Source organism: Elephantulus edwardii, unplaced genomic scaffold (genome assembly GCF_000299155.1).
Source record: "Elephantulus edwardii isolate Elephantulus edwardi_28Jun2011 unplaced genomic scaffold, EleEdw1.0 scaffold00200, whole genome shotgun sequence".
NCBI classification, from domain to species: domain Eukaryota; kingdom Metazoa; phylum Chordata; class Mammalia; order Macroscelidea; family Macroscelididae; genus Elephantulus; species Elephantulus edwardii.
Window position 1 is genome coordinate 3,720,166 of NW_006399950.1, and position 24,206 is coordinate 3,744,371.

The 24,206-nt window shown below is 44.4% G+C and overlaps 1 protein-coding gene across 1 annotated transcript in view; it reads right to left on the reverse strand.

Annotated features, from left to right (window-relative positions):
* Positions 1–24,206, reverse strand: part of CNTN4 (contactin 4) — a 515,944-nt gene that overhangs the window by 131,221 nt on the left and 360,517 nt on the right. Inside the window, exon 10 of the mRNA XM_006897086.1 lies at positions 9,210–9,360. Within this exon, the coding sequence (XP_006897148.1) occupies positions 9,210–9,360 (151 nt within the window). The remainder of the gene's footprint in view (positions 1–9,209; positions 9,361–24,206) is intronic.

Consider the following 24,206-nt stretch of genomic DNA (forward strand, 5'->3'; position numbering starts at 1 on the left):
GGCAAAACAAGTTTGGAATTCATGGGAGAGATCGGGACTTGAAACAGCTTTCCAGATCATCAGCTCTGAGAGAGGACAGTGAGGGAGCTTCACTGAGGGAAATGTCAAAGCGAGCATTCTAGACTCCTTTCTGAACAATGTAAAATCCATGATGGATAGAAAGACACAGAAAAAAATACCAGAAAGCTAAGCGAAGAACCAGGAAATTGAAGGGCTGTGAGACTATGTTTTGCAGATGTGCAGAAGGGAACGTTGGAATTAGGACAGACCAGAGGGGTATGACGTTTCTAGCAAGAATTGATTTTTAAAATGAGCCTACTGGAGCATATTTATGCAGGAGAAAGATCACATGGTGACAGAGAAGGTGTTCAAGTTGTAACCAGAACCAAGCCCACGAGCGAGCCCTGCCTCTGACCCCCAGCCCTCCTCTGGCCTGGCATCGCTGGCTTCCAAAACTGTCACTCTATGGGAGGAGCAGCTGGTGGATTCAAACCTCTGGCCTCTTGGTTAGGAGCCAGACCCCTCCAACCTACACAGCCCGCACTCTTTAAAGCTGTTATGGAAAGGAGGTCTTTCTCAAGAGGACGAGAGGGATTCGGACCCAGAGTTCAGTCTCATGGGCTAGGGGAGAATCAGTGTCCTCCTCTGAATGTAGGAATGGACTCAGTGATTTGACTCCAGCCCACAGGCACCCACGACTGGCCTTCCAAGGCAGTGACCTTCATGGGGGAGACCTCCCTGTCTCCCTCCACTGCACAGTTGCTGGTGTGTGCCAGCCTTCAACCACCACCCTTACAGCTCTCAGTCAGCACAAAGTGCATGATCGTTGACACTACTGTGAACGAAGGAGTCGAGAAATGTCATGTCACATGACCTTGACCTTGATGTCAATAAAGAGCCAAGGCCTTCTCTGTCCTGGTAAGTGAGGAGTCTGGCTCGATGCTGTGCATGAGGGAAGGGCAGGCTCTGCGCTGCTGGGTCCTCGATGTGATGGAAATGAGGTAAGAGCTGGGCTGCATTTCTTTTTCTATTTCCAATTGCTTCCACACACATTACCTTTACCACTCACTGATTCGCTCTGAAGAGGCAGGTTGTTCCAAAGTATGCACAAAGTTCTTAGAGGAAAAACAGGGCCAATGGTTCTGAACACCACAGAAAATGGTTTTCAAGTGAATTTAAGACTCAGAAAAATGATGCCAAATGAACAATTTGAAAGTCTTACTATCTTTTCTCGCTCTCTCAAGGAATTCCATTTCTTTGGCTCCCCTGTTGTTTTCTGTCCCTCTTCCTACTGTTGTTATGAATCACAGGTGACTCAACAGCACATAAAAACAATAACTACTATGACAGGTTTGGAAGCAGGAGTGGCACCCACTTCCTAAACAACACTCCTCTGGAAACTCTACGGACTTTGATAAATGTCGATAGTTGTAGAGGCGCTTCAGGTCTTTTGTTCATAGGATCAAGATGAGTTGTGTTGGACTTGAAGGCAGTCAACAAGAACAACAACAACAACAACTCCTCTCTCCCTACTCTCCAGGGAACAATACCATTCGAGCAGCCCCTCTGATTTTCACCCAGTCAGCCTCCACCTCCAGGCTGACTCTTCCCACGCACGCACGTCCCCATGCTGCAGGCCGCATGACCCTTCTCAGCACACTATGGCTCTGGGCCCCATGCAAACAGTCCTTCAAGTCTCTTCAGAGTTTTCTAGCTCGAGTCTAAACCCCACAGAAGGGCTCTCAACTGGTTTAAATTGGTTCCGTTACGGATTGTGAAGCAGATCTGAAAGAGACCCGAAGGTGGAATAGCGGGGGAGAGAGGAGAGGCCACTGGAGGAAAGCATTTATGGTCAGAGTCCTGGGGTGGGAGACTTGGAGGAGGCGTGGGAAGCCCTCCCAGGATGCTTCAGTGGGACGGGATTACGGTGAACCATGAAGAACAGCATGCAGACACTGAGTGGGAGAGTCACGGTGTGAAGCGGACACGATGCTGAGGAGGTTTTGTTCTGAGCAGGACCGGGGGCTGCAATCTGTCCTATTTCGATTGTCACTGTCCCCTGCGTTCTGAAAGCTCAAGCCTGCTGCTCACCATGGTGGGAGCTGGCTGAACTCGCCCAAAGTCCGGCTCCACAGACACACCACACACGGCCTCCGTGACCTGCTGGCCTGGCCTTTTCTCGGCTCCTCTCACAGACCACCTTGAGTACACATGCACCAGGATTATGGAAAAGCACGTTTCTGAGGGCTGTTTATGCCTCCCTTTGCCTGTTACCTCCAGCACCAGGACAGGGCTGAGCAAGTGACAAGCCCCCAGTAAAATGCTTTGTTCATGGCATGAAAGTGGAGCTGGCTGGTCTGACAGAACAGTAATGCTGTTGTCGAAACCGCACCCCTGACATGCAGGCTAGAGGGCTGAGATTCTTTTTGCAAACATTCAGCAGCATATCTCTACCTGGTTATTATCCTTCAGCTTGACATAATGTATGAGCTTAATGTCTGAAAGGGAGGAGAGAAACCCTGAAGCCTGAGAAACAAGTCTTTGTTTACACAATGCTATCCAGAGTAACACTTCACTCTCTTCTTCAGCTTCAGCGACAAGGAAAATATTCTGCCTAAGTGAGTTTTCTAGGCAGCTAAATTTACCCCTTTGAGAACCAAGCTGATTTTAAAAATGATCCTTTCTGGGGGCATGGGGTGGTCTTTTTTATGTCTTCTCACTTGCCTGCCTTCCTTGCCTAGCCCAGGGAAGAGAACGTTCTCTCTCCAGAGCCATCGCGTAAAAACAAGAATCATGCCCTTTTGCTGCCAGAGAGGAATATAGTTAAACCTTCAGGAGTCCCACTTTTCATGTGCAGTGGCTTATTTTAGAGGGACACAGAGGGAAAGCACGAGAATAGTAAGGGATGCCCAGCAATGTTACACAGAAGGTACGTAAAAAATTCCATGTGTAAGTGTAATTCCAGAAAGCAAAACCAGAAACCAGTAAGTGGACTTTACAGTGTGTGAGTCAAGGGTGTGGAATTTACAGTGTGTGGGTTAGAAGCGCTTCCCTAGTCCTTCACTTTGATTTTGTCACATGGATGGGTGGGGCATGCAAATAAGGCATGTTAGTCTATCCACAGAGATTGGTTCTCCAGTTTTTAAATTGAGTGTTGTCATGAAATTGAGTGGATTCAGCAGTAAACATTTGGAGAATCTTACTATCAGCAAGACAGCAGCAGAGAACGAAGCGTGTGTCCTTCAAGACCAGAGATTCCTGCACCACTGGGATCAGCGCCGACAGGAGCAGCAGAGAATGAAGCAGATGCCCTTAAGGACCAGAGATTCCTGCACCACTCAGATCGGTGTTGACAGGAGCAGCCGCTGCAGAGAACCCAAGAGCCAACATGAGACAGAGCTGACCTCAGGGCTGCTGCCCCACAGGCCCAGAGCTAGAGGCCTTCACTCCAGCTTGTTAGGGGACATGAAGGATGGTGCCACAAACATTGGTAGGATTATAACACTGGCTTAAACCCTCGAGACTGAAAGCTGAAGGGCCTGAGAGGTCACACTTCAGACGTTGTCCTGACTGAGAAATCATGTCCTGTCGCCAGCCTGAATAGTAACCTGTCAACTTCCCTAATAAACCCCATACTCATGAATATGTTTCTGTGAAGTCTGCGTAGTTATTGCAATGGATTTTGGACCCAATAGGGCACAAGATTGTATTAGAATCTAGTAGAAAGAAGGTACATTAGTATGGGGGTCAAGTCTGACCTCATGGAAACTGGTTTCGGGTTGTGGCTGTTGTTGATGGGGGCAGTTCCCCCTTGTGGAGTTGGGAATGGTCAGACTAACAGTCGTCTCCCCTCTGTCCTTTCTCTTTTTACTATGAAGTCGTTCATCAGGAAAAAATTCCCCAACAATTGGCCAGAGCCTCACTGTTAGAAGTCCCCAGTGAAGGCTGAGGGCCCAGCACTGTGGGGAACCTGCTCCGGAAGGGAAGCCAAGCCACCTGACAACAGCTGAACCCTGGAGTTGCTGCCTATCCACCATCTATTCCCTCTCCCACCAAACCAGGTGCTCTGGCATGGATTCTGACACACGGAGACCCTGAGTGCAGAGAACTGCGCTTCTGACTCATGGAGAACCCGAGTTCAGAGAACTGCGCTTCTGACTCATGGAGAACCCGAGTTCAGAGAACCACACCTGTGACTTGCGGAGGCCCCGAGTGCAGAGAATGACGGCACAGAGACCCGAGTGCAGAGAACAGCACCTGTGACTCGCGGAGGCCTAGAGCAAGGAGAAGAGCTGCCTTCTACAGGGTTTACAAGGCTGTGGCTGTGCTTTATTCAAGGAGCACCTGGGTAGGTTCAAAGGGCCAACATTAGTTATCAGTGCAGCGTTAGACCCTTTATGCTGCTGAAGAGTCCTTCTTTCTGTGAATAACCCAAAAAATCCTCATTTGCCACCAAGTCAGTTCTGACCCTGTGAATTCCTGCATGTCGGAGTATAAGTGTGCTCCACTAAGTTCTCAACAGACACCTTTTCAATGCATCACCAGTCCTTTCCTTCATAGCACCTATGTGTGGACTAGAACCTTCCACCTTTGATTAATAGCCTCGGATGCTGTTTCCACCACCTAGTGGCTCCTTCTGAGACAGTACATGAAATTTCTTTGTGGAAATGCCTGTTTCATTCTCAGTCCACTTGGTCTGAGGTAGGGCTTCCTGTAGCCTTTTAGGAAGCACACAGGAAATGACTCCTGTCTGTCCAATCAGCACATCAGCACACTGTGTCCCTGTTGAGCGTGACTGGCTCAGGGAAGGACACTAACCAAGCAGGTGTGGTGTGTGTCCTCCGACACAGATACCAAATGTCTGAACTGACAGCGATTGCAAATGCAGCTTTTCTGACTGGACCCCTTGGCGCTCAGTCAAATCTCCCACATCCCTCAGACTTCCAAGTCCACCCCAGACTTCAGATGCAAGCCAAACATCTGGAGACCCCCAGACCCAGGTGCTTCTGGCTGAAAATGCAGAGGTTCCAGATACCTTCTGAGTACATCATCCTCAAGCATGGAAGTCCACAGTACACCCTTATTTCAAAACTTGCTGGCCACCAATGCAACCTGTGAGAATCCATTTTGCAACCATTGTGGGAAGTTACAAAACAGAGTCGTGTATGAGACAGGCTCTGCCTCTCTGGTGGTTCAAATCGACCAGCTGCTCCCCAGGAGAAAGAGGGCCAATCTCCTCCTGTTGACGAACTTGATGAACTGCCCAGGAACCCAGGGGAGGCAGCTGGTTCTTAATGGCAATGAGAGAGAACATCAGGATGAAAAGGGATGCTTGATCATACAGCTGTATTTTTTATATGTATAATATTTTCTCCTCACATTTTATACTCAAGAGGTTAATATATATTAAAAGATTGAAGACACATCTTTTGATCCTTGGAACTCCACATCATGAAAGAGAACGAAGATGAACAGACAGTGTATTATATACTATCATTCAACCTTGGGCTACAGTCAAAGAATTCTGGGTACCTACCATGTCCTTCCTTCTCTAATAGGATTTTTCCTAATATGATCTTTTCCTAATAGGATTTGTACATTTTTTTCAGTAACGAGTTCCATCTCTGATTGTCCCTTTGCCAAAGAAGTAAGAACAAAAATGGTAGAAAATTTTCTCTGCTAATGAGAGGAAAAAAATGTAATTATCTTTTGTAATGTTCACCCTTTTCAGAAATGACCTTGTAGCCAAACGGCTCTATCTTCCTCAGAAGCGAAAAGCCAGGAGCTTGTGGAATAATGCTGGCCCGTGCAAGTACTTTATTCCACATATACTCTACTACAATCAAACGTTTTAAAAAAGAAAATCATAGATGTATAATTTTCAATCTTCCCATAAAAAATAAAGAGCTAGGGAGGTCCTTCTTTGCCTTTCCACATGGCTGGAATTTGGTGACAAGGTTTCCCTTAGATGGGCGACACACTGAAGTCCCATGGTTCAATTTCACACACGGGCCAGTTTTATTTACATGACAAAAACAGAACTATCTGCTTGATACATGCTGGGAGGCAGGAGGGTAGGGCAGAAAAGTGAAGCCAGCACCGATGTGGAGAAGGAAGCGGTAATGCTGATAGTTTGGGGTCTACCCGGGGGTGGTGGACGTGACAAATAAAGTGAATCTGAGCAAAGATGGAGAGGCCCCTTGGTTTCTGTAGTGACAGATAAATGGTCAAACAACACTTGAACTCTACTAGTATGACCAGGGTTAGCACAAAATCTGACCAGAGACAAAAGTTGAAAAGAATCAATTCACTTGATTGGTTTAAAAGAATTCTCGTTAAATTGTTGTCATTACATGCAGTTGAGTTGGAACCAAATCACAGCTGAGCCTCCACTGGGCTTTCAGAGGCTGTAAGTCACGTGAGAGGAGACTGTCCATCCTTCTTCCAAGGAGCACTGGCTTTGAACAGAATGCCTTTGGGACATTAACTCCTGTTGTAGTTGCTGTCATGTGCCATCAAGTCACTTGTGGGTCATAGCGACCCTATGCACCATAGCTCTGAACCCTGTCCTCTCCTGACTCGATCTCACTGTCTGTAGGGCCACTACCCCATTTATACTAGTTACTGTGTCAGTCCATCTCCAGGGGCCATGTCCCAATCACTAGGGTCTGTTTGAAACTTTGCTCCTCCGTTGCATTTCCCAGTATGAAGGCTCAGCCTCCAGGGCATATCTGCTAGTCTGATCTAACCGTGCTCTACTATGCATAGGCTTTTGAAGGCCTAATGTTCCAGACCAATTCTTCTTCCCCCCAGTCTTTGGAAGCTCAGATCAGTCAGACAAGCATTTTACCCAAAACAGCAGAAGAAGGATCATTCTTGATTACACAGCTAATAGATTAGGTGCTGGTCTCACCTTGCTCTTTGGTGCATGCGTCATTTTAATGACACAATTAACTCCTGACTTTTTCTTAATCATTTTACCAAATAGAATTCTTGGTACTTAATACCATATCCAAAATATAATCTACTTGTAAAAGTTAAGAATATTGTTTATAAACATTGATATGTATCTTTTTTTCTTGAAAGATTGTCATGTACAGTTAAGATGGAACAACTCGTACCTGGTGCCTCAGCAGGTTTTCAGAGGCAGTCAACTTCACGGCCGGAGACCCCTCATCCTTCTCCTATGGTGTAAGGTGGCTTCAAATTACTGGCCTTTGAGTTGGCAACACAGCTCCTGACTAAATCACCAGAATGCCTTTCTTGAAAGATGGGAAGACTACATTTCCCTGGTGTGTTGTACTTGGGCATGACCTTGTGACTTGTTTTATCCAATGACACGTGAATGAAGGTGAAGTTACTCCCAGTGCGTAGACGTTTGAAGAGTCAACGTGTGCTGGGCAAACTGCTTATGCGTCTAAGATTTCAGTGTTTCAGAGAGTGCTGCCCTCAACCTGCACTCTAGCCAAAGAAACCACAGTGTGAACTTCAGGCACCAGGAGATCCTGGGGGGGGCGGTGTGCAATGGGAACGAGAGAGCCTTTCCAGCTTCAAGCCACTGACGTGTGTGGTCTGTCTGCTCTGGGAGAGAGCTTAGCCTTCCCTGACTGATGGAATGCTATCTTTAATCATAATGCTGCATATCTATTACCTGTATAATTATTTACATAATATTTTTTCTTTATAAAATCTTTAAATGGAAATCTTTTCAACAGTCTCCCTCCACATTGCTGCCTCACAGCTGACACCCAGTGGGTTTTCAGAGGCTGTAAATCCCACGAGAAGAGGCTCAACTTTCTGTGTTGACACTGGAGGATTCAAATTGCCAAAGAAAGGCTACTTCTGGGTTAGCAGCAAAACTCCCTACCAACGAGGCCACCAGAGCTTTTAAAACATAGACTTCATCAATACACGTGGCATTAACTAGCTACTCTTCAATGATAGTTCCTCAAAGATACTGTATATGATTGTGAAACCACAGATGAATATAAACAATCTACACATGTCTATAGAAGATATACAAACAAACAAATGCAATTCAACTTACCATAATCTGGGAAACACTAGCTATTACAGAAAAAGAACCTGAGGTTTAAGGCTGTGTAGGAAGAAATCGTGTCTCAGGCACCAGGCTTGGTGCCACATTAGATGCCACACCAGTGTCCCCTGAACTATCTATTGCTTTCAGGAAGTTTCAGAAATTGGGAAGGACATATACTGCGAGTTTAGTATGTGTATGAATACACCATGTATAAACTATATCAGGTTTGTTGGCAAAAATCATTAACGAGTCCAACATCATTAGGGCAGTGGTTTAATTTGCATATGTAAATCTAAACGCGCACAGGTGTAAAGGGTAGACACGCACGTTTCCTTACTGAATCCTTGAGTACTTGCCCTTTCGCATCAATTAAGAATCATTACACACCCGGCTGGTAAACGTCTTGTGCGTGACAAGTTGAGACTCACGTGTCAGAACCATTTTCTGACAGATTGAGTAGATTATAGAAAGAGGCAGAGAATATCTTACATGAATAAAGAAGAGGAAAGTGGTTCATAATATCTGCCACGCGGTGCAATCTGACAGAAAATCCAAACGAACTCATATATATCTACATTATACAGTCAACATGGCTCCCGGCGAGAACTCACTCAAAACAGGAAACACACCGGTGAAGCACTTCGACGCGAAAAGGAGAAAGTGTTATGTCCAATAGATGTAATCAAAATCATCAGAACCATGCTACATGCAGAATGACTTCTGGATTTAGATATTTTGTCTTAAAAAAGAGAGATGAACAGGGGTCATAGCAGCTATTCCCAAATACTTGAGGGGTTGTCACAGTAAAGGAAAACGGATTTCCTTGTGCAACGCAATGAAAAGACAGCAAGGCAAAGAGTAGAACATTTATAAGCAGACGTTAAACCCAAATTAAGAAAGCTTTTAGCTGTCCACCTTTGGGCACCTCTATTTGTCTTTGCCAGGGACCTGTAGTCATCTCTGCAGGGAAGGTCCTAACAGTGAGGAGTAGAAAGACCAACTCCTTTCCCATCCCTCCTCCAAAGCTTCCTTTCTCTGATTAGCATTCCCTCCCACTGGGCATTTAGTCTGTGAACAGAAAATAGTAAAGTTCTCCCTCTAGAATCAAGCACAAAAGACCAATAAATTGTTAGCAGTCAGAATACTCCAAGTGTTGCACTGTTATTACCTTTCGTTTTCTCTTACTGTGCCTTTTCCCTTCTTCCAGGCATAGACGGGCTTGGGAGAAGCTTTCGGTTTACACTCAATGACAACTTCACCTCCCACTTTGACAAGTGTTACTCTTTTCAAGAAGGTTCTTGAAAAATCTGGACCTACAGCTGAAAGAGAGCACAGAAAAGCAAATAATGAATCACTGTATGAGAAGAAATAACAAACTCCGAGATCTAAAATCAATGACATAAAATAGCCTTATGTACAACCTTTGTTCATTGCAGAATTATTCACAGCAGTAGAAAAAGAGGAACAGTTCAAATACCCATCAACAGATGAATGGACTGACTGACAACATGTGGTACACATCCAGGGTGGAATTATACCCAGCCTTAAAGAAAAATGAAGACCTGATGCAGTATCATGGGTGAACTGCAAAGATGTTAGTCTAAACAAAAGAAATCCATTTCAAAAGGGAAAATAATGAATGTTTTCACTAACACAAAATGACAAGAGTTGATAAAAACTGACAACCAAAGGCTACCAAAGGCAGCAGGGGAGAGGAGAGAGGATTTCATTCTCTGATTTTTATACTCAATTTCTGTCTACAGTAATAGGAAAATTGGCACTGACTAAGGGTGAAGGTTATATAATTTAACTAATGTAGCTGTTATCACTAAGCAAATTCTAAAAAAATGAAAAGGAGAAAGTTTTGTACACAGTTATACAACAGTCAAAATCCCAACCAAATCCACAGTATCAAATCTAGCTGATACTACTTGTAGTTGTTGTTGTGTACCATAGGGCCGGAACTGACCCACAGGTGACCATGCAATAGGTTTCCAGAGGCAGAGACTCGCATGGGACGAGACAGCCCGTCTTTCACCTGTGACAGATATAACTAAACACTATGTGAGATTGTTTTTCTTGGTTTAGGGTCATTTTCTTGGTTTGGTGAATCTCTAATCAATTTACCCAAAGATTTTTTTAAACATTATTATTTTTTAAAATTTATTTTTATTTTATATGGTTTACATACAGAATTCTTTTCTTTTTGCTTTATTCATATACATCATATTCACATGTTCCCTCATTCACACTGGTTTTCATATGACTAGATGAGTTGGACAGGATAATGACAGATCAGAGACATAACAGAGACTCACCATAAAGCATATAGACAATGTCATTGAACTTGAACTACAAAAGCAGAAATCATGAATGGAAATGTATATATTGTCATCTATCCAAACAAACAACAAAATATAAGACTTTCTTTAGCCTTTTTGCTTTTAGAGTGTACTTATTGTTGTCTTGGATATTAGTTATAGAATGAGAGTTAAATTTCTTTTAAAGTGAGAAGTCCTGTAACTTTTAATGCATTTTCTTCAAATGGAAGCACAATTTACACATGGCAAAATGCACCATATGTAATGTAGAAACTGCAGTACCTGAAGAATTAGTTATTCATGAACTGCATGGGGTGAAATCTGCTGTGAAGGAATTCTTCAGAGTGCTGAAGAGCAATGATGTCAGTCTAAAGACTAAAATGCACCCGATCCAAGACAGGATCTTCTAAATCACTTGTTACACGGAGGAGAGCCGGGCATTGACTAAGGATCACAGAAGAAGAATTGATACCTTAGAAATATTGTGCTAGAGTAGTACTGAACATACCATGGGCTGAAAAGAGAACAAATCAGTTTGTCCTGGAGAGGGTGAAACCAGTAGTCCCTTGGAAGTAAGGATTTTGAAATTCTATCTTATGTACTTTGAACATGTTGTCAGGAGCGGTCACTCCTTGGAGAAGGACATCTTACTTGGAAGGATAAAAGGTCAGCACAGGAGAGGAAGACGCTGAATGAGATGGTTTGACACAGTGACTGCGGCAAAGGGGTCAGGTGGTCAGAGATGGTAAGGCTGGCTCAGGCAAGGGCAAGATTCAGAGCCACTGCTCAGAGTAGTCACTTCAACGACACATAAAAACAAACAACATAGGGAACTCTGGTGGCCTAGTGGCAAGAAGCTGCACTGCAATCCCAGAGAACATGGTTCGAATCCACCAGATGCTCTGCTGGAGAAGGAGGGGCAATCTCCTCCTGTACCAGTCAGATCCAATTTGATGGTACACACACAAAAAACAATAAAATTTAAAAAAATTTATTAAAAAAATTAAAAAAAAACCCCAAACAACATGTTACCATCAAAATAAAACCATAGATTGCTTTTTTAAACTTACTTTTTAAGTAAGTTTTTTTAGAAGTTATTTTTAAAACTAGTTTTGTAAACAGAATATAGGCCATTTCAACAGTCTCAACATATACCTTTCAGTGCATTCCATTCGTGTCGTTTACCCATAACCTTTGGAAGCAGGAGTGGCATCCACTTCCTAAACAACATGCCTCTGCAAACTCCATGAACTTGGATAAATGTTGGCAGCTGTAGAGAGGCTTCAGGCGTTTTGTTCATAGGGTCGCTACGAGTCCTGACTGATTCTAAGGCAATCAACAACAACAACAACAACAACAACCCATCACCTTTGTTTGTTACTAGTTTTGTCATCACTTATTGGAATTCTTTCAATGAAATTATTTCATGTTCCAGAGAGAAAAATGACAAAATTCAGGGAAGAAAAAGAGGAAGATAAAACTAGACCCTCCGTGGGGCCTGCCTGTGTGTGTAGGGGAAAGCAGCTCTGTCTTCACGCCCTCACAGCTCTAGGGTTCTCCAAAATCACGGCAGCATCTCCACCAGAACAAGGCCCGACATGGACATTGCTCACCCTTTGAGCTTCTCTTTAGAAAGAACGGTGCATTTTACTTTCATTGTGCCCAAGACAATGCTTGGCCTAGTGGTAAGAAGCTGAATTGCTATCCCAAAGGCTTGCAGTTCGAGTTCTTCAGCTGCTCCACAGGAGAAGGTTGGGCTCTTGTGTGTCAGGAAGTATTTGACTGTGTTGATCAAAACAAACTGTTGCTGACTCTGAGAAGACTAGGAATCCCAGAACACTTGGCTGTGCTTATATGAAACCTATACTTGGACCAGGAAGAAGCCATCAGAAAAATGCAAAAAAACACTGCATGGTTCAAAATAGGGAAGGGTGTACACCAGGGATGTGTCCTATCTCCATACCTTTTCAATCTATATGCCTAACATATCATCTGGGAGACTGGGCTCTATGAGGAGAAATGTGGAATCAGGAGTGGAGGAAGACTTATCAACAACCTGCACTATGTAGATGACACAATCTTGCTAGCTGAAACTGAGAAGGGCCTGAAGCATTTGCAGCAGAAGGTTAAGAAGGACTGCAGTCTTCAATATAGATTAAAGCTCAACATCAAGAAAACAAAGCTTCTCGCCACTGGGACAATTGGAAACATCATGATAGATGATGAAAAGATTGAGATTGTTAACAGCTTCTGTTTGCTTGGTTCCACAATTAACAGTCTTGGTACCAGAAGCCAGGAAATCAAAAGATGAATTCCACTGGGAAAGTCAGCTGTCAGGGACCCCTCCAGAGTATTGAGGAACACCGATGTTGGTCTAGAGACTAAGCTGTGTCTGATCCAGACCATGGTCTTAGCAATTACTTGCTATGTATCAGAGAGCTAGACAATGAATAAGGATGACAGAATAATCAATGACTTTGTCAAGTGTGTTCTGGAGAAGAGTACTGAACAGCCAAGAGAACAAACAGGTCTATCTTGGAGAAGGTGAAACCAAGTTTCTTCTTGGAGGCTAGGATTTTGAAGCTCCATTTCATACACACTGGACACATGGCCAGAAGGGACTAGTCCTTGGAGAAGGACATCATGCTTGAAAGGGCGGAGGGACAGCACAGGACAGGAAGACCCCAGATGAGATGGACTGACACAATAAGTGGGATTATGGGGGTAGGAGTGTCGGAGTCAGTGATGCTGGCTCAGGGCAGGCTTCACAGCTGTTGTACACTGGGTCACTGGGAGTCTTAGGTGATTGGATGGCACATAATAAAAAAACACCCCTTGGTTTCCATCAATGTTCTAAAACACCCACCCACTCAGACTGACACCAGCTATAAAGTTAAAAAATAATACTAACAAATTATGTCTTACCCAAGCCAGAAGATACACATCTGTATCCGCATGAAAAGAAATTAAAAGGCCTCCTCCTGGAAAATATCCCTCATTTTTACTTAATGGAATTTATGTGTCGCAGGACTTGCAGTGAGAACTTTGGAATGAATAGATTCCTCTCTTGAAATATTAACGTTGACATATTTAAAGGCCCTGATTTCCTGTAATTTGTCATTAGCAGCCTTATGTTGATTCCAAGTCATGGAAACCGTATGTTAGAGAGTAGAATCACAGCCATATGGTCCCCTGGCTGCAGCTTTACCAGCTGCATATCACCAGGCCTTTTCTTCCACGGTGGTAGTTCAGGGGTGGGGGGAGGTTCAAACCACCTACCTTTAACTTAGCATTTGCAACACCTTTCCCTGCAGTCTGACCTGATAGAAAGTGAGGTCTGCAGAGGAGACTGTCCATCTTTCTCCTGTAGAGTAGCTGGTGGATTGGAACTGCTTCCCTTTGTACAGGTCGTGCAAATTCTTACCACCAGTCCAAAAGTGCTCCCTTAAGAAGTACATGGCCATGATTTAAAATACTAGTTATTATTCTCGTGGATATAGTAGAAAATGTGATTTCACTCGGTGTGTTTGTGTGGGTCTGAGTTTTTGTGTACGTGTGCCTGAAGAAGCTTGAAGAGAGGTGAGGGGAAAAGAGTTGAGATTACAAAACTGCAGAAAGATCAAGGAGGAGCAGGAGTAATGACTGCCCTGTGAGCCTTGGAGCCTTGGCGGGAAGGCGGAGCACAGAGAGAAGGCCTGGTGAATACAATCGCATACCTTTCCTTAGCAAGCTGAGTCCATCTGCCTTATTTTGGTCTCTGGTAACTTACCGAAACACACAATCTAATACAGCTTCTGTGCTTTAGTGCTAGCAAGCCCCACTTAACCAGTCTCTTATAAACAAGTCTGAATCTCAGATACGCAGTGTAGCAGGAAAGACATTTTCATGTTAGCTTAACATCTGACTTGATGCATTGATGTAGAAAACAAAAACAAAATTAAAAACAAGTCTTCTGGAAATCTGTTGAAACGGGTATTTTTCTGAAATAGAGATACAAAGATGTATCTATATAAAATCTTTTCTTAAAACTGCATCCTTGACACAAAGATTTTTATCACTTTTGGCAAGCATTTTTCATCTATTCAGCAAGAATCCTGCAGTTGTATCTGAAATGAGTTTACATAAATCAAACTGTGCACAACACATGGGTATATTTGTCAAAAAAGGTATCTATTTTTACAAGGTTTGAAATGGTGTATCAGCCACAAAGAAGGAAGGGATACACCTCCTAGTTTCAAAGGCATTTGTAATGTACTGTTTATGTACATATTACCTCTTGAATAGCCAAGAAGTAACACTGGCTTTGAATATCTCTCACTGATCAAGAAGGAATTATAAATTCAAACCTCTCCCCCTTATTTATTCCAAGCACAGCACGCTTGCTCTGCTCCCCATGTTACCCAACCCGCAAATGGAGCCGCTACCACAAAGAGCTTCAGTGCTTAGCAGGGCACAATTATCAGACCTCTATTAGAGTTTGAATACTTGACCCATTAATGGGTTGCTTGGTATTCAGCCAGTCTGACTACGCAGGACAGCTGAGATGTTCCTAAGCTGATAGGACAATGATCTGTCAAAACCCCCCTCAAATCCACGGCAACAGAGCCAGCAACTCATAGACTGTCCAACAGGAGCAGGTTGCCCGTCATCTCCAGCAGAGCCCTGGGGGATTCAAACCACTGGAGATGTGCGTCCTCTGGACTAACGACAACACAACCTGCTACAGACTCAGCCAGCAGCCTCAGGTTCATGCTGACAGCAGACAGCAACTCAGGGAGGAAGAAAACCTCAAGTCCTGGATATTACACACTGACAGAGAACATAGTTGAGCAAGTTGGGAAGGCCCCCAGTGGGTCTCTGTCAGAACCTAATCTCTGGCACGTGAAAAAATTAGTCCCTATTGAAGGCGGAAGTTCAGCTAGTGTTTAACTCAGAAAAGTGAAAACCACTTGTCAAATTGCCCACTTGAGCGCAAGTTTCTCGAGTCCTGGGAGAGCCTCATTTGCTCACCGGATATAGCTGAGGGGTAGTTTTTCTAATGGGCATGATGAGAGGTTACCACTCTCTCAGGGTTAGCATGGACCACGCTGAGTGGTTTCTTGCTCAGGGATTTCTTCCAGGGAGGAAACGCTCCTCTCCATTCTTGATCAATCACCTTTGAAGTTCCAACATTACCTCATCTACAAGAGCAGCTCTCTGGGCAATTCTCAATGGTTTGTTTTGACTTAAGTAAATGACACTTGGTCACATGTCAAGGATGTTTCACACGGCCAGCAGAAAGCTCTGGAAAACAAAGGCTGTGTATCCCAGTATCAGTCCTCTAGATGTCGTAAGAAGGATAACTCTCAGAGGACGTGGAATGGTGGTTCCGCAGGGATAGAGGCGTGTGACTTGCCCCCTATTTATTATTTTAGATTATGCACAATTGTTCTTACAGTTTGCATACAGACACACGGCCCTGAATGTGACAGGAAATGGAGACCATTTAGACTGATGGTCCTTTTAGAAGTTAGAACTTTGTGCTGTCTTGACCCGTATCTATTATCTTTAAGCATCACATCTTCACGGAGTCCTGGTGGCAGAGTACATGGTCTGCTGGGCCGCTTTGTGGGAGAATGAGGCACGCTTCTCCCCTTCAGGGTCACCCTGAGTGGAAACGAACTCAATAGCAGTGGCTGGACGTGGTTAATTACCCCATTAGTCAATAAAGAAACCTAAGTGAATTTGGTAGTTAGCAATATGCTAGGACCAGATTCTGCAGGCCAGCTCTTGGCTTTCTCTGTGGAAATGGAGAAGGCTGGAAACAGGAGAAAATTCCTCCTTGAAGATTCATCATTCCAGGATTCTCCAATCAGTCCTCTGTGTCCAGGGGTGACAGATTCTCGAGAAAACTCAACAAAACCCCAGAGAGCCTTCTCTTCTAATATCAGCATGCTCTGTATCTTCTAACACTTCTAATCACCGGACCTTGCTGAGTTAGACTTACTTCATCAAATGTGCCAATTCCAAAGGGTATACCACGGGGGCATTTATGTTTGTGACACTTCCTCTTTGATTAATTCATTACAAAACAGACAGAATGCTATTTATGGTCATAAGGTTGCTGTGATGATGAAATGAAATGGTCCACGCCTCACCTTTCCTGAGAGGGACCTAGATACCATCCTGTCCACGGCACCTCACGTGCTGCTACCATGTGCCTACCTGGAGGCTTGAGGACTGCCATGGTGTGAAACGGTCCCAGCAGAGCTTTTAGACAAACAGAGACTAGGAAGAAAGGCCTGGCAATCAGCCTTTGGATTGTGAGGAAAACAGCCAGGGATAATCTTGTGTCTGGGTCACTGTCAGTTGGGATTGAGTTGATAGCAGCTAACCACCACCAGCACCTCAACTGTTTATAAAGAGGGAACACAGTATCTGCCCCAAGTAACTACTTCGTGCCTCTCCAGCCTTCTGTGCCCTCTCTACTGCCACTGTCCCCAGTGTCATATTTCTTTAAAAGGAGTTCTCACAGAGGATGAGGTAAGATGATGAACTGAGTGGACACTGCCATCTACTCGCCCAGCAAGTACCCACTGAACAGCAAAGGAACAGGGGACTGACAGGTTTCAGAACCCTGGACAGCAGGTGCGTTGCTGGAGGGTTGGGGAATACTCAGCAGTGGGGGAGAGAGGGCACAGAAGCCTGAAAAGCGAGGCTGGGGTGTCTGCTCATCACAGCCACTTGGGAGATGGGGCTGAGCCACATCCGAAACAGGAACCGCAGAAGGGGCTTAGCCTGGTGCAGCTGGAGCTAGAGTTAAACAAAACTCTCACCGTTGAGTTGATTCTGACTCAGGGGCTCTTCCACTGGGTTTCAGAGGCCGTGGATTTTACTAGAATGGGAGTTCTCTCTTCAATTGGAGAGGATGAAGGGAGAGCATTGCGCTGGTGAATCCCACCAAAGCCCAAGATGAGTGGGCCTGAAGACCAGGAGGGGGTGAGGGCAGCACCAGACTTACAGGCAACGGACACCGAGGGAGATGTCTGACCTTGTCTACAGCAGGGCATTCTGGGGTCGGTGCAATACTGGCTGAAAGGGAAAGACAGAGAGGCTGCCGCCACGCACAGGAAGCCCGAGCCCACTCTGTCAGTACCCGCAAACACCTTCGCCCTCCTTTTCATGTGGAGTGAACCCCAGAGAATAATAGATTGGTTGATCCAGCAAGAACTAACACTCCCATACGCATGTACCAGCAGTGCACCAAAATACAAGAGGCCGATACTGAACCAAAATACAAGAGGCAGATACTGCACCAAAATACAAGAGGCTGATACTGAACCAAAATACAAGAGGCCAATACTGAACCAAAATACAAGAGGCTGATACTGCACCTAAATACATGAGGTAGATACTGACTCATGAAAGGAAAAACACTAGACAACTTCCCAGTGGCAGCAGGAAATGTCAACACACCGCTTCCATTTCAGGAAGACCACTGAGGGCCTCGTGAATGTCACAAAACCGTAAGCCAAATGCAGCTCACGGATTTGTTCAAGCACCTGCTCAGTACGAGATCTGGACACACTCACCCCAGCACAGAGACCGTGTTCCAGAGAAGAACACAGTTAGAGACAAGGCAAATCTTAATAGACAGAAAAACAGTGAACTCATAGAAGGTACCATCCATAATGATATGAAACTAGGACTCAATAGCAGGAAAAATCTGTAAAAAGAATGCACAGAAACCAGATAATACACTGCTAGAAAAAGTGTTGTTTCATAGGAGGAAGAATCAAACGTGAAATAAGAAAGGAAGCCAAGCACGTCAAGACCAATATTGTCTGGTCTCTCGATAAAAAGGCGATAACAAATACATATCTATATACATATGCCTATATATGGAGTTCCAGCAGTCTAATGTAAGGAGCTGCACTAGAATCCCACAATCATGTGGTTCAAATCCACCAGCTGTTCCACAGGAGAAGGATAGGCAATCTCCTCCTGTGTGATTTACTGCCTCTGAAAACCCGCTGGAGGGTCAGCAGTGGGCTGGTTCCAACTCTATGGCACAACAACAACCTACCTGTATGTAGTTTTATTCTTTCAGCAGGAGTACTTTAAAACTATTTCAAGAGCAACATTTCTTATACAAAAATTAACATGCTGACAAAAATAATTTTTATGTAACACTTTAGGACTTCAGCTACTAAACCCGTTACCATCCTTTGAACCATCCTGTCGATGTAAAGATAAGACATTATGCAATTTTTAAAATGTGTAATCACACTGACCTCCTTACATCAGTGCCAATCAGGAATATTTCAAATGTTTTACAAATCCACATCCTGGTAAGTAAGGCAAGTAGTATTTATTATTGCAATGGCAGAGTTGATTATGAGTACCTCTACTGTGAGACAGAACTGATTGCTGAATGAATGGAAGAGGGTCAACAGTCCATGACAGTGAGGAACCTAGAACTTTGGCGTGAAGAAGTGATAGCTCTTAGATGCTACTGTTCGACCATCCGTCCCCGGAAGATGTAAGAACTATGTGCTACTAATCCCTTGAAATCAAGACAGCGCTTAGAAGCAAGCAGAGGCTGAACCGGCGTTTGTAGAGTTAATGCACCTTGAAGGGAAGAACTCAAAGACTCTATTAAGAACAAGAAAGCATTTTCTTAGGAAACTGGATACATGCTTTTCTCCCCTACAAATGAACTTCTAGATGACTCTGTGAACTCACTGGCCTAGACAGGCCACCCTCTGTGGAGCTGGACTTCAGCCAGCTGAAGCGAACCTATCTAAGACATACGACCTGAATTATTCATTCCGGCCTTTCACATATAGATAGAAATACTGCCGTTTAACCTCCTGCCTTCATGTGATGACAAATAGTTGACAATCGGCTCTCCAAACAAAATAAAACCTGAAAGAATCCAATCAGCCTGCCAATTACTGTGATGTCAAGACTTCTACCACAGCTGGTTTAAAGCTACCAGCATGAAGCCACGTAATCCTGAGGAGAGAGAATCAGCTCCGTTTTGAGTAAGCTCGGCACCTAACTGCTCCTCTCCAGTCTCCCTCCCACAGCCTGAGAGGAAGAGGCGAGAGGTGGACCCTGAGGGCTGAGCTTTCCTTGGAGTTAGGCCTTTCTTAGGCCATACGGTGGCCTCCTCTTCCTTCCCTACGTGGCCCAACCATGACCAGTGCTGAGAAGACAAAGACGTCTACATCTGCCCAATGAGATTCACTTTGTGAGAAGAATCTGCTTCCTGGGGTCTTCTACATCAGGGGATGACAGTAGTTTTAAAGGTCTCAGTTCCCCACGTCCTGTAGCGACAAGCATGCTCAGAGAACGCATCATAACACAGATGAACGTATTCACGTGGTCCAAGGATGACAGCACTCTGGCCTATCAACTTCCTTCAGGATCAGTCCTGAGGGTGAAAGTGCCCTGACCTTCTGGAAGTGAAAACAGAAAGGGTTGAAATAGTGGGAAGAACAAAATCGAGGACATAGTTCTTCAGAGCTGATGGAAGAAATTCTCCTGGTTCCACATTTGAAGAGTAACTTATTACAAATCTCTTTAGTAAATAGTCTTGAAATCTCAGAATGAATAGCACTTTTTCGAGAGGCTCAGAGAAGTTGCTCATGGGACAGAACCCTCTTAGTGGGCACTGCTGAGATCCAAACACTAACTTGGAGGAGACTGAGATACAAAGAATTATCCTATTGACCACTCCATTTTCAAAGCCTTCCACATTTAATTTTAAGCTACCAGAGCCAGAAAGGCCTTTCTCCAATCCTGATGCCACATTCTTCTCCATACGGTCCAGCTTCTGGAATTATGTGGTCAGCAAACAGAATGAACAGGCATGGAGAGTGTATACAACTCCCCCCACACAAGTTTTGATTTGAAACCACACACTGTCCCCTTGTTGTGTTTGGACAACTGCTTCTTGACATAGATACAGGTTTCACATGAGTACATAAACGTGTGTGGAACTCCTGCTCTTCTTAATGTTCTCGACTGCTGCTGTCTATAGAGTCATGCCTGGACTTTGAGCTCACAGAATGACTTGCTGATGTACTGGTGAGGCATCAGAATACTAGAAACTCCTCCATATGGCTGCAGTGAAAGGCGGCAGTCCAGAGAATGTTACCTGGATGATCAAAAGTCCACAACCTCCTGCGGTGCAAATTCCCCAGCACCTCTGACGAAGAATGGTGCTCAGTGGCTTCCCCTTGTCATTTCCAGCCCTGAGAACCCGCAGGAAGTCACTATGAATCCCTCTACAGGTGAATGTGTTTTCTTTGTTTGCTTGTTTGAGATTTTATATATTTTAAAAGAAAATATTTTGCTGGTGATTCTGAATCTTCCCAGGAAGGCACTTACTCAGAACTAAGCACTCAGCTACTAACAGAAAAGCTGGCAGTTCAAAGCCACCCAGAGGTCCCTTAGCAGACAGTCCAGTACCGCACTTGTGAGTGAGCAGAGACAAGGCCAGCGTCGTGGAGAGGGGGCTGGTGCTGTGTTCTCATAAGCAAGGAGTCCCCACGAGGTGTCATCACACCTGCCCATCTACGTGTGTGTATGCGAGTGATTCTGAAGCTGTTACCACAGGGTGAGTTTTGATCTGGGTTCTATTTCATAAGTCAAACACTTCCATCAACTACACGCTTTTCCTTTTGGGTGTGATCTCATTTGATTTTCCCAGGAAGCGAGCTAAACAGCAGCATTCCCATTTTACAGATAAACACCACACGTTGTCAGAGCTCCATCAGCAGTTCGTTAAAGCCCTCTCAGTTGCAGTCTCCAAGGGCCGTCAGCACTCCACATCTCCCTTCCTGATGATCTCAGACACGGCTCCTGTCCAATGCCCACGTGCTCATAAGAAGGGCTAGTGGCCGCTCGTTGGATTCTGACCACACGCACTGAGTGTGATTATTTTGTAATCTGGCTCAATGAGGCAGCTAAGAAACCAGCCTCAGTTGCAGATGAACCCTTGCCAAAGTCCCGGTGAAATAACTTTCGTTTAGTCCTAATGTTTTTCTAATTTGGCAGCCAATCATCTGGATAAATGCCAAATTAACCAGATAATTGCTCAAGCCTGCACATCACTTTAATTGGACCATCAGTTACTCGATGGTCTTTGATCGTCCTGCCCAGGTCACACATCCTCCACAGAACAAGTCAGGAGAATCTCAATTGTGCTAGAGACTGCTTGGACGTCCTCATAGAGAGACACAAAGAGAAAGAGAAGGGGGGCGGGGGAGAAACGTGACAGACACACTTCGTGTAGAGCAGTCAAGGAAATGTTAAGCTTGGCAATTCGGTCTACCGTAATCAATACTAGTGTCTAAGAGGATTGTTGGTGTGTGCCGTCGAGTAGAAACCAACCATTGCTGATCCTTCGGTGGGTTTTCAGAGGCAGTAAATTTCACAGGGGAAGAAGGTCCATCTTTCACCCAGAGATGCTGGTGGATTCGAGCTGAGTACCTTTGCATTGGCAGTGCAATTCCTTACCACTAAGCCACAGAGCTCTAAGAGGAGACTAATTCTTAATAGCAGTAGAGATATTAGAAATGTTGCTGTATTTTAAACCAATAAACACCTAACTTATTGGCATTTTGCCATGACAGGGTGGCTGATGTTAGGTGCCCCAGGATGACAGGACTCCACTTCCTCCAGGTCCTGAATACCTTCATGGAGATAGGATCCACACTGATGGTGTCACCCAGGGACTGTGATGCCCACAGAAGATGACACACCTGTGACTTTACCTCTAGCCAGGTGAGCACAGTGCAGAAGGCTAGGAAGAGCTTCCTTGGGAGTCAGTTACCAAGAAGGATATTTCTATTTAATGTTCTCATCACCAGACCTACTCCAATCTGCTGACCTCCGGGTAAAAAGACCCTCAATGGTGTTTTCCATCGAGTGAGTAAATCACTCTGCACCTGGGTTAATTATTTAGCAGTTTCCATCCATTAAATATAGGTATGTTACAACCGCATTAACTACCCAGACAGAAGACATAAAACAAGATCAAGGAAAAAGCCTACTGAATATATATGCTTCCCAGACATCTCTTATTCATATCATTAGGGTTATTACCCAGCATTAAAGGAAATCTCCTCTACCGCATGTGCAGATCCCAATATACGATCAGTAACTGCAACCAACATGTCATCCACCTGCTTTCCTTATGCAGAAATATCTTGATTTCATTTTATCTTTGTTCAATTATTACAACTCATCAGAATTCTGACTAACACAGGCAATAACAAATCAGGTATTTGACCTGTAAGAGTCAAACTAACACTGTTCAGCAAGAAATAAAATGACTCCTGGAATCTAATGATTTTATTGCTTACCTTGGGTAGCCAATATTAATTTATGCATATTTAAATCACCAAATGTCTGCCCCTCACTTACTTAAAAAGGACTCTATTGACTCACCAACTCAGCACCTAATGGCTTTTCAGTCCTCCTGGAATTTTGCAGTGGGAAATGGGATGTTAAAAAGGAAAAATTCAAGCTTGTCATCCAAGATTCTCTAAAGTTAGTCCCTAATTAATTTTTTTCCTATCATTCTTTTTCAAGTGTTGTAAGCCCAGCCTATCTATGCTTTATGCATTTGACCAGAAAATATTTGCTTTTGAAGACACACAGCAAAACACACAGCAACTCGACAGTTCCTACAATTCACTGGCACTGACTGTAATCCTGGAGCTTTGTGTACTATGCCCTAGGCTACCAGAGCTCACAAGACAGTGAATGGACTGGGAAAAATGGTCTTCACCCCACTCAACATGTAAACCCTAAAATACCTGCCCTGCACACATATTCTAGTTTTCAGAGGTACATGCCTACAGAGTCGAGATAAAAATCTTTTAATAGCATTTTTACTTCATTGTAGTAATTTATTACTATTAATTTTTCTTATCTGAATGGTCATTTATTACCATCAAATGTTCTTATTTTAATAATTTATTACCATGAAATTCTCTTATTTTAATGTCATTTATTACCATCAATTTTTTATTTTAATAAAAGAACTGACAAAAACATTTGAATATTATAAATGGGTGTCTGGGCATGTGAACTGGCAAGCATTCATCCAGCTTTAACTCAATGTGGTTCGTTCATTAGGTCACTATTCACCCAACTAGTTGACACACATTGAAGAGAGAATACACTTCATTTTTCTTTTCAGAGCAAAGCTATAAGCAATTCGCCATCAGGAGGTGTCAGCTGAAAGAATCAGTTCCTCAAATCAATAATCAGAGCCAACTTGTCCATGGGCGGTTAGACCCCAGTGAGCGCATTCCCAGCACAGGACTTCCCCCAGGGTTAGCTGAGCAGTACTGTTGAGGGCCCACCGCCCTGTTTCCAGGCATCTGGGGCAGAAGCCGTAGCCCTGTGAGTTCCCACACAGTCTTGTCGTTGTTTTGGAAAGCTGTTCCAAGCTAACCATGTGAAAGTGAAGAACACTCCAGAAAGCCTTCTCTTTTTCTTGTATTTTGCACAGCGTGGAAGGACAGTCAACCAGAGAACCTATTCACACATGCTGGATTGTATGTGTGAGGCTCCAGGCAGCGTGGTAGATGGGAGGGAGGACTCTCCAGGCATTGTGGTAGAAGGGAGGGAGGACTCTCCAGGCAGCGTGGTCGATGGGAGGGAGGACTCTCCAGGCAGCATGGTCGATGGGAGGGAGGACTCTCCAGGCAGCGTGGTAGATGGGAGGGAGGACTATCCAGGCAGCATGGTCGATGGGAGGGAGGACTCTCCAGGCAGCGTGGTAGATGGGAGGGAGGACTCTCCAGGCATTGTGGTAGATGGGAGGGAGGACTCTCCAGGCA